Source organism: Lolium rigidum, chromosome 5, assembly GCF_022539505.1.
Source record: "Lolium rigidum isolate FL_2022 chromosome 5, APGP_CSIRO_Lrig_0.1, whole genome shotgun sequence".
Taxonomy (NCBI): Eukaryota; Viridiplantae; Streptophyta; class Magnoliopsida; order Poales; family Poaceae; genus Lolium; species Lolium rigidum.
In genome coordinates this window covers 129,409,440-129,421,174 of record NC_061512.1, presented here as the reverse complement: position 1 = coordinate 129,421,174, position 11,735 = coordinate 129,409,440, and the positions used below count along the sequence as shown (strand labels likewise).

General features: G+C 43.7%; 1 protein-coding gene across 1 annotated transcript; it reads left to right on the top strand.

Moving 5' to 3' along the window:
- Positions 1-5,202: 5,202 nt before the first annotated feature.
- On the top strand, positions 5,203-5,972 carry LOC124651543 (protein LURP-one-related 8-like). Its single transcript, XM_047190615.1, has one exon. It carries the CDS (start codon positions 5,283-5,285, stop codon positions 5,970-5,972), a length of 690 nt encoding a protein of 229 aa, XP_047046571.1. The 5' UTR covers positions 5,203-5,282.
- Positions 5,973-11,735: the final 5,763 nt, after the last annotated feature.

Below are 11,735 nucleotides of genomic sequence, written 5' to 3'. Positions count from 1 at the left end.
GTCGCAAGGAGGTAATCAATTTGGACTCAACAGGTACAAAGATGAGTTTCAAGTCGTTTTTGTCTTTTCCAAATAATCGTATTTCTTCGAAACTTGCTAGTGTAGGAGTTTTGTTGGGTTCTACTGTGAAGGATATAGAGGTTTCGGCCAAAGCTTTGAGACATATGGAGTTTGATAGACTCAAAGTCGCTCCTAAAGTTTCGGCTAGGCCTGACTTCACTGTACAAGATGAGGATGAGCTGAGTGCCACAATAGATGGTCCGATTCTTTCTCATCTAGTTGGTGAGGTCTCAAAGGTGGGATTGGATGAGATGATGCTAAGTTCTCTTTATGACCTCAAAGCATCTTTCTGAAATCCAAATCTAAATCTGCTTCTAAGAAATTTAAATCTTCCAGACTAAAGTCCTCAAAATCTACAATTGTTTCACAATGAATAGTATGTTTTCGAATAGCAAAGGTCTTCGGGACTTGGCTAAACCTCTGCATGTCCCTGATTGTATTAGGGAACATTGTTTGGATTTTGTGTGCATTTCTGAGACTGGGAAACGAGATTACCGGGAAGTCTATTAAACCGCATTCTGGTGGGGTTGACTTTTCATGGTTTTCTCGTCCATCTCGTGGTTGTTCGGAGGTATTTTACTTGGCGTCGGGATGGACACCATGGATGTGTTGGATAGTTCGGAAGGAGATTTTCACATCAAACTCCCTATCCGTAACAGAGCTGACAACTTTATTTGGAGTCTTGTCGCTGTGTATGGTGCTGCCCAGGACGAGTTCAAGGCTGATTTTCACCGTGAGTTGGTTAATAGCAAAAGATAATCCCTACCCTATAATTAGAGGGGGTGATTTCAATTTGCTAAGGTTCTCTCATGAGAAAAGCAGGGTTTCTATAACCCACTGGCCTTTCTTTTTCAATGTTGTCATTGACAGTTTGGATAAGAGAGGTCGAAATGGTTGGAAGACAGTTCACTTGGCCGAATAGTCTTCTGGGTCTACATATGAGAAGTTGGACCGTGTACTTATGGACTCCAATTCGGATGTAACTTTTTCCCAGGATTTTTTTGATATATTATACGTTTTTTTCCGACGTCGTATGCAAAAGTTATTGCGGTTTTATCATTTTTTAAACTTTTTTTGCAAAAAAAGTCAAAATTCGAATTTCTTAATTTCTCCGAATAGTAGGTTGCATAACATACAAGAATCTGAAAACAATTTTTTTTTTGAATTTTCTATCATTTTCTTTTGTATTTTACAAACCAAAAAAAGGCGATCTACGGGGGAGGGGGGGGTGCAGGGTGCGTGGGAGTAAAAAAACTCGGAAAAACCTTTTGTCGCGGTTGGGGACATCAACCGCGACTAAAGGGGTACCCTTTAGTCGCGGTTAGTGTCCCCAGCCGCGACTAAAGGTTTTTCCGCCGGCCGCATCCCTCCATAGCCCTTTAGTCGCGGGTCGCCTCCCGAACCGCGACTAAAGGGGTACCCTTTCGTCGCGGATGGAGCATTAGTCGCGGGTCGCCTCCCGAACCGCGACTAAAGCCCCCTTTAGTCGCGGTTCGAATATTTCCGCGACTAATGGGGCTGGACGGAAGCCTCTTTTTCTACTAGTATTGGCAAAACCTTCACCGTGTTTGTATGATCCGTATAATAATTATTCAAGGATATGCTAGCTAGCAAGTTGATATGAGCAAGTCAAAAATATTCAGGGATGTTAATCCGTGAAAATTAAGTGACAGTTGTACCTCTGCCAGTGGAGTATATAGTATATAATTATATATACATGGGATATGCCATTGAATAAACTCGTCTGAATCAAATTAACTTGCTAGCATATCCTTGAGTAATCATCGTCCACAACTCCACATCATATTAACTTGCAAGCATATAGCCTTAAAACCTGATCGACATAGCCAGCATATATATGTTCTGTTTTGTCCGTTTCCCACCATAAAAATAATCCTACACGTCACTTTTACAAATAGGTGTTGGAGCCGCGACTGGAATTTCTACACATTCAGGGATCAAACGTTCTCAATTATCATGCATGGAGGAACAAATATTTTTTTCTTCTAGAATACACCATGAAATGTGTATCACATACGAAATTGTGGCAAACATCACCGAGAATGTCAACTTTCTCTAGCCTAGCTTCTAGTTGATTATCTGGGCCTGTCGATCGATTGATCCGGCAGCAAATATTAATCTTTAGGTGAAATACTTCATCTAAGACCTTATGGCAAGCTAAAACGCGGCTTGGCAAAAACAAGTTATATGATGGGACATGTATGTATAATACACATTGATACGAAATTCAACTATAGGCCAGGGCTTCTCCTTTTTGGAAATATAAGTCATTTAATTTCAATTCTGTGAAAAAAAATGTATTCATTTTTCTAACATTTGATATCTTATAGATGAAAAAATTACGAGATGAATCATATGTGCGCACATAAGTATTCACTCTATTTCAAATTAATTGATGCAACTTTCTTTCGATAAAATAGACTGGTGTTTTGGCACATGGGACTATATGCTCCCTTTATTTTGAAATACATGTTACACATATTTTGAAATTTTAAAAAATTGAAATGAAAAATTCGCAAGTAAATCTTCACGTGTTACACGCTCACAAAGTTGTTTCATGAAAAATCGACTTGACATGTGACGTGTGTAAAAAAAGAAAAATCAATGCTAAAAATAAGACTTTTCAGAAGATAAATTTTCTCCTTTTTACATAGACCATAAAAATTATTGGTTCATCGCGAAACTTGACGAACGCACATATTTTGTGAAGATGTGAGGCTTTTTACGGTAGGGATTGAAAAATATTAACTGTCCAATTAACAGATCCGAGGTTTCAGTTTGATCCATACTAGTTGATTTGAAGAGCAGTATTTTTTCAGCCAAGGGCAGATTTGGCAGGTGCAAAAAACACGGATCATCCAATGAAAGAAAATTTTCTTTAGCTAACATTCCTTATAATATAATTTTTATCTTTACAAACAATTCATGTATGTGGCCGCAGAATCTGGATCAGCTCTTTACATACGGTTCATAGAGAGAAAAAACAAACTTATATACTAGCTTGTTTGTTTCTCACGAAGGGGAGTTTAAATGGTGTGCCCAAGTGTTGACGGAAAACGTGATAAACCTTGTATATTTGTTCACATGTCTAAAATGTAATCAAAATGACAATAATTTTTCCACATAGTGAAACAATGTACTGCTTGCTTCTACAGTTAATTTTCGCACGGTCTTAACATGATTTCAGTGGTTTTGGGTGTCGACTGAGAGGCTGAGTCTTTAGAAATTCTCGGTAGATTGATGATTAGCGAAACAAAGTTTAAAATAGATCAGAAATCAATTGCAATGAATATGTAGTTCTATCTAAGTGGTAGTGTAAGTGTAGCCCACTTAAACCCAGATGGTTATTGGTTCAGGCCACCCTATTTTGTTGCAAGCTATTATATTTTTATGTTAAAATATTGAAATTTTAAATCATGGGGTGCGTCTCCTTAGTTGCGCCCTTAATAGGATTTTTTTAAATCGATTGGAAACTTCAATTAGATTTTGTTATATTTTACAAATTTAAATAAAATTTAATTAAAACTTAAACTGGACTAACTAAAACCCGTCATCGCCGCACTAGTAGTAGAACCAGTTGTAGTTGAACACCTCCTCCTCCTTGTCCGTGACTTCTCTATGGTTGGCGCTTGTGTCTTCACCCGCCTCCACCTATGATGTCATCGTCATCGCCAAGATTGACGTAGTTGCTCGTCTCTCATGCCGACCTTGCAATGCTAACCTCGAGCTCATGTCATTGAGAAACTCTTCGAGGATGACCATGATCCACGGACTGTGTCATCGATCCTTATTCACCAGGAGCCCCTAATCCTTCTTCATCCACGAGGTGGCGTCGGTTTCCATCCTGGCTCGCGAAAGTAAACGACGTGGCGTTCGTAGCGGATTTTGCCCGGTGCTCCCTCAAAACCCCATTTGATTTGGATCAGTCAGGAGACGTCAGACATTTTGTTGGTCTGCCTTGGACACCAGCACGCTATGTGGGGTGGGCTACTGGGGCAGCGGCTAAATGCTCTTAGAAGATCGACTTGCAAATACCGATCTGAATGGTCTAGGCTCACATATTTTTTGGGCAGGTGCTAGATGTTTATCGGTTAAAACCACGCGTACAAGAAAATGGCCTTGGGCTCACCAGAATTGGTAAGTCAACATCGGAGTGTCAAATTGTGATCAGGTACGTAGTAACAGATCAAACAAAATCCGTGACACAATTTTGTTGCCTTGTGAATGGCCCAGAATAATACTACTTCGCCGGACTAGTAAATTGTACCGTAAAAAACCCCGAAGATGTACATGTAGGATTTTTTGTCAATTTTTTTAACATTTCAAAACAACTTTTTGGGTAGAGAGAGCATACGCACCCGGGAGCCAAATTGAATTTCCAGATATATAAAATATATCTACACAGATACATATGTATCTGACCGAAGCGGTGTCACTTAATTTACTACATACTTCCTCCGATCTTAATTAATCGACGCAGCAGGCTGCCTAGGTCCATATTCGATCACGCTATACTCCGCGTCGATTAAACTCGACCGGAGGTAGTATATGCGATGTTTGAGGACCCTTGCTTTGGAGGCAAGGTATACAACTTTCCTTCATTGCCGCAGCATTCCACTATGGACCATATCGTTTCGACTTTATCAGTCTAAACTTTGACAAGATTACAAAGTGATCGAATTAAGTCGATCGGTGCGGCTAGCTAGGTCAGGAATAAATTCCTTGCACGGCCGGCCAGCCGCCCGTCTAGTTCCTGATGATGATTCCTGGATCCCTGGCCCGTCATATCCAATAACAATAACAAATGGGAAAGAATACAACAGGATTTTTTTTTTGAGAGAGAATACAACAAGATTTATTATCTCTTGATACTCGTTTGTTATTTCTGGGTCGACCAAGTTACACAACTTTAAGGATAAAATGTGCCAATGTCTGGTTCATTATTGTGGAGTGACAAAAAAGACTCGAGGAAAAGTCGATTAAGCTGACAAGTATCCCCACCTAGCTAAGACAAGGCATGCGTGCTCCACCTCAGCTTATTCACCGTCCAACGACCCTAGCTGGTATATAAATCCACCCTGCCTAACCCTGCTCTCTTCATTCTCCATCTCTCCTCTCACCTCCAAACATCACATCTATACATCAGATCGACCGAGCTAATCTAAGCTAGGAAGAAAAGAAACGAAAGAGGAGCTAACTAGATGGCAAAGGTACACCCCAACGTGGTCGTTCCAGAGTCGCCTGCTGGAGCCGTCGTCGAGGAGGAGCAGCAGCAGCCCACGGTGCTGACGGTGTGGCGCAAGTCGCTGCTCTTCAACTGCGACGGATTCACCGTCTTCGACTCCACGGGCGGCCTCGCCTTCCGGGTCGACCGCTACGGTTCCTCCTCCAGAAGCCGCCGCCGTGCTGAGGATGTTGTTCTTATGGACGCCGCCGGGAAGCCGCTCCTCACCGTACGTCGCAAGATCAAGCTGAGCCTGAGCCTTGCGGAGCATTGGGTGCTATATGAGGGCGACGCAGGCGCCGCGGGGGCGAAGCCGCTTCTCTCCGTCCGCCGCCACCACGTCGGCCTCCACCGCCGAGCGTCCGACAAGACGCTCGCGCACATCACGCCTCTGGGATCCTCCTCGTCGTCGTATGCCGAGGCGGTGGCGTACGTGGTGGATGGATCGTACGGCCGGCGGAGCTGCGCGGTTCGGGACGCTCGCGGGGGCGCCTCGGCGGCGGAGGTGCAGCGGAAGGAGTCGGTGGGGGACGACGTGTTCCGGCTGGTGGTGGCGGACCACCGTATGGGCGCAGCGCTGTCCATGGGCGTCGTCATCGCCCTGGACCAGATGTTCGGCGGTGCCTCGCCGCGGACGTCGCTGCTGCCCAGAAGCTGGACGGCGTAGGACAGCAGGAGTAGTAGCTGACTAGCTAGCTGGTGATTAAAATCATGGATCTTCACAAGGGGAAAGCTACTGGCCCCACATGTCGGTGTGAGCACAGTTTTAGGTGCCCAACCCTCAAAACAGATGATTAAAATCTGGACATTTTATTTAGACGGAGAAAATTAAGGACGGTGCACTCTGCAAGGTTAGGAAAGCTATGCAAAGTGTGTTCATACTTCATAGCCGATGCTAAGAAAAGTGTGTACATAGATGTGTAATGCCAGTGATACTAATTAAACCAACTTCTTTTTAGCGAAACATCTTCAACGAGTTCTTTGTTATCATAGGATTGCAAAGAGTACAGAAGCACACAAAAGAAATTACAAGAGCTTGATGGGAGCACTACAAAAAAAACCTAGTTAGAAACTTTCCAAAATAAATCTTGTGTATAAATATTAGGGTGTGACTAGTTCTCAATGTACTGAGAATTAACTTAGTTCTCAGTAGAATGACGTGTTAAGAAAATATAACTGTTTGAAAGCATTTTTCGCAGTTGCAACCCCCACTTGTAACTAAAACTTCAGTTGCAACCCACTTGCACTGAGAAAATCAGTTGCAACCGAACTTGCAACTCAACTGCAAATCCTACGTTCCAGAAATCTACTGAGCACAAGCTTAGTTTTTAGTCTACTGAGAACTAGCAATTCCCCAGATATTATGATGAGCCGTGTGTTAGCATTTTTTTATGAAGAAATTTCATTGATTCGTGGTCTCGGTCAAAAAAAAGGCTGGGACCTAGGTTTGAGATTTGAAGAGTGGCTGAGTTTGTTATTTTTTGCATAGCTCAAAAACAAAATGAAGTTTAGAAAACCTTGCTAGAATCTGAAGGAAAAACCCTTCAAAGTTTGGAAAATTATTCAAAGTAATTTGCATGTGAGAAATATTTAGTTTTTATTTTGGATGAATGCAAAAAATAATTGAAAAGGAAGCGTGTGCTCGAAAGCGCACTTGGAAGTTTTTCCCTACGACATCCCATTCAATAGTAATGTGGACACCGTAATAGAGTGACATAAAAAAGCCAAAATGATGTATAGTTGACTTTTAAGTGGATAGGTAAAGTTGAAAGCATGGAGGCTAGAGAAAGTGAAGGAGCAAAAAAATGCGCAAGCCAGCAACGGCGTTGACTGACAAGCACTCCCATATGATGATTCACCATCCAATACTCCATCTAGGAAGAACGTGGTCTAGTAATTAAGCTATCCTAGCTGCTACTTGGCTAGTTGGCTTGCACAAACGAAAAAGCAACACGCGACAAAGAAGATCCAACATGTGCGTAGGTACATCATCTCACTGATCACACTTGCAACCCGTCCTCCTCTTTCACCTTGCTACGGTACCCGAGGGAGGTTTTCTCCTCGCCGGGCCAAACCAAAGCTGAACTCGCCGGCGATGCCGGTCAAGGGAGGCGGAGGGGAGGCGCCGGTGTCCACTCTATAAATACTAGTGTTAGATTTTGGCAAGTTGTCGGTAGTTGGTTTAGTGTAGGCGCAGGTCTAGATTGGTCTGGCGAGATCTAGAAGCTAGGGTTCTTCCTCGCCTTGTTCCAGCTCCTCTGGTCGGAGTTGGGACCGGTGGTGGAGACCACTGCACCGTCAAATAAAATCGTTGTGAGTCTTCTCTTGCAGGTACAGTCTGACTTTGCTGCGTTCCCCTGTCTGGCCGACCGAGGTGGCGGGAGGATTTGGGCTTGCGCAGCATCTGCTGTACCTGCGAGGGCGCTTCGGGTCGCAACTCTCTCTCTGGTCGGCCATGGTGGCGAGGGGAGGTCGTGCTGCGGTTCTGGCCCGCCCAAACCAGCAAGGGACTGGGCCGTTCCGGCTTCTGATTCACTGCATCCCTCCCTTCTTCTTCCTCTGGACGGCCGAGGTGGCGAGGGGAGAACCAGCAGGGAGGTGATGCAGGAAGCGGAGCTTCGACGGAAGTGGGATGCCAAGAAGCTCAATCTGCGGCAGATCCCAAGCGTCGATGACTTCAGCCGCCGCTATCCTTGGCCAAGGGGGCCTCTCCGCGCCTCGGGAGAATCTGTTCCGGGGAGAATCCAGGCCTTTGTGCCGATGTGGAGGATCTACAATCTCGGCACGGTGGTCCATCCTGATGGCGAACCAAGTGGCATAGTCCCCGCATCACCGCCAGCGACCGTGGCCCGAGATTCAGTCAACGTCGCGGTGGAAAAGAAGGACTTGATTGCTTTTCAATTTATCTTTCTGGGGTCCTTGTAATTTTACAGGACTTTTGTGCTATTGTTTCTCAAGCTAAGGTCCTTTATGTAATTATGCCCACCGTTTAATGGAGCTTCTCGGCCCTTCGAGGCCTTCCCTGTTAAAAAAAAGATCACACTTGTAACCAAGAAAAGGTTTGCATACTTCTTTGGTGAGTTGACCTTAATGAAAAGTCGCATCATACATCCATGCATGCATGCCACTCTCATACGATGCATGATACTTCTAGCATGGCTACACTAGACGACCTAAGTGAGTTTACCTAAGTGTTACTTTCTGTTGTGGGCTTGGCATTTGTTGGCATTAGAAATTGCCTACTGGCCAGCTCCCGAATTGTAGTGATTAGTAGTATATGTGCTTGCTGAGTGCTGAGTAGGTTTTCCATCTAACTGACAAAGTCGCCGTCAATATATGCGCAACAGTTGGCAAGATGCCAAGGCCGGAGACATCCACGATTATCAAATGGCATGAACCAAACCTGCATGGGGTATGTTGTCATCACGAGCAGCATGCTGCAGATAAGCGTACCAACATCATGATGGCCAGAACCACAAAGGAGGATCAACTAGTCAAGCAACCCACATGGTCGGAGCTGGCGGCGCTGTGACTGAGCCGTCACATGGCTGCTCCCTCCTAGGCTCACGCTGTTTGTCTGTCACCTAGTTACACATTTGCTTGTCTCTTTGCCTGCCATAGAGGGGCCAACGATCGCTGTGTTTTGTGTTCCCGTGCGGAGGAACATCTCGATCGATCGACTCGCACGTACCTTCGGAGATTGCTTTCGAGATGCATGCATGATAATCTTGGCCAAAATATTAACAATCCCTAGAGACATTTTTTACCGTGCTCACGCGTGCAGCATGCTCATTGTCATTTTTATCCCTGAATTTGCGTACTGGATGCATGTATCCATCTGCAGATAGTGCCATGGGATTAATTAATTGAACTGATCTTAAACGGTGTAGCCACCCCTTGAATTGATACCTTGCCATTTACTTTTTCTTTTATCCTGTCTTTGATCATGTTTCAGAGTTTAAGAGCGATTCCAATAATACAGCCAACTTACTGGCTATAACAAGATGTCATGTCATTTGTAGTCATTATATAGCTAATATGTACAATAGTTGTCTATAAGAATGAAGTACTTTACTAACATATGACACACCTTTCACTCTCACAAAGTGCCTAAGAGCACGCGCAAGAGCTGGTTATTGCATAAGAGCCCACCTCCCTTCTCTCTCCTCCAAGTAATCTAAAATATATTATTTAATATCTTATAGTCAGCTGACTGAATTCTATTGTACTTGCTCTAATAGGAAACGAGGCCAGGTAGGCTGAATCAACCAGCTAGCTAGATTGACTTTCTGATGGAGCCACGTGTACCCATAGATCGACACTCTATGTTAGCCTAGTTAAAATTTGGTGCCAAATTAGCCTAGCTATCTAGTAATACATGCATGAATGCCGTCGTGTATACGTACAGTACGATGACGGTGAAGCACTAAGTTCAACATATGTATACATATATTTGAAACACCAAGTTCAACGTATGTATACACCAAGTTCAACGTACAGTACTTTGAAAGCATGTGAGTATGTACGATATGCATGCATGCCGTCCTCTATACGTACAGTACGTGAAAGCTTAGGGGTACTACTAGCTAACTCGATGCCGAAATGGTAGAAAATGGCAAGAAGCACTTGAGGAGTATGACAATTGTGCCGGAATTTGGTCCGAGACGATGTGGTATATGCTTAGCTAGTGTGCTAATGCGTGTGAATCATTCAGCTACCCCTGCCCAACAGCACAAGTATAACTGGTGGTAGTACTACAATATGGATATGCCGTTGAATAATTTCATCTGGATCACATAAATTTGCTCCGGATATAGTGGAGTATATCCAAGTTTTGCATGGATCATATTAACTTGCTAGCTAGAACATCCTTGCATAATTTCGTATGGCTCATATATATTAACTTGCTAGCATATGTCCATCAAGATCAAATCCATACAGCGAGCATATGTTATGTTCTGTTCTGTTCGTTTCCTACCTTGACAAAAGAAACATACACGTCAGTTTTACAAGTAGATGCCTAGTTGCATATACTTGCCTAGCTCTTAGTAGGTTTACAAGTGTGATCAATTAGTAGGTTTACCACTCGGATATTCTCACTACACAAGTAGTGCATGATACTAGCTATGATACTTTTATTGTGAGTAGTCTAAGGAGCTTACAAGTAGTCGAGCAAGGCATGCACTTGGCCGGAGCTATTGGTGTTGGCGTGTGTGGAGTCTGGACACCGGAGCTGAGCCGTGACAGCGCGCGTTGGCTGCTCCCTCGGAAGTTTACACAGCCATGCATGGTCCATGTGAATTGTCCATTGTATGTCCTGTCCATCTTCTTAAGTTAGATGGAGTAGCAAGCGACCTGGTGCCAACTTCCGGTGCATGCATGTGTCATGTGTGCATCCTCTTTTTTTTAGGAAAAACTTGAATTATATCTAATTTGAAATTAACGAAGCTATCAACCAGCTAGAAATTACACCACAAGTTACAACACTACAGACACATCAACAAAAGACACCACAAAAAAACGTTATGTCAGAGCGCCAGCTCGATCGGCGAAAGGCCGTCTGTCTCGTGTTATCACTACCCGTATATGATAAACGGTAGACAGTTTAGTTGGCTACCTATTCTAGTTAGTGAGTGTCACCCGCAGTTAAGAGTGCACGGTGTTATGAACCCGGTGAATCTGACGCAGCGTGTACATCAGCTTCGTTCAGATTTGGCTACTCTCCTAGCTACTTATAGCTTGTTGCGCCAAGTTTCATCGTGTTTCGAGAAATATGCATGAGTCTAACTGAAATGCAACCAAACACAATAAAACTATGAACGCTAGACAGTGTGCACGTTAGAAAGGCATTCCTGATGGTGTTGTTCCATCTGGCGTCGTTAGAAAAAGGAAGTTCTTTTTGCTACCTTTTTTCTAGTGGATGAAACAGGCCAACCTCTACTAGCTTAACTAGCAAATATGTGGTGCTGCTTTTTTGCGGTAGTGCATCGCAGCTGGGTAGCTGCATCCTGCATGCGTGCTCCTGTTGATCTGTTCCGGTTTCTTTTTTTATATGATTAAAAACAACGAAGAGAGACTTTTTGATAAAGGGAATATCTTACCAAATACATTCATCATATGCAACAACGCAGTACCCTAATGGTAGTACGGACGCACATAGCTAAAAAAGAAAAAGAAAAATAAGTCCTGCTACGGTACTTCAGTCCTAGCAACGGCAGTACATCCACCACCAAGACAACACCTGAAATCCAGATTCTCCACAAACAATATCTCCAAGAAGGGAATAGTGCATAAGCGCCGTCGTCACCCGATCAAAAGATCTTAGGTTTCACCTTGCAGATAGTCTCCGCTCTCAAAACAATGCCTTCAACAAAACCATTTGTTGTGGGTATACTTCATGGGTGTACCATCGACAGTGCCTAGATCGGCA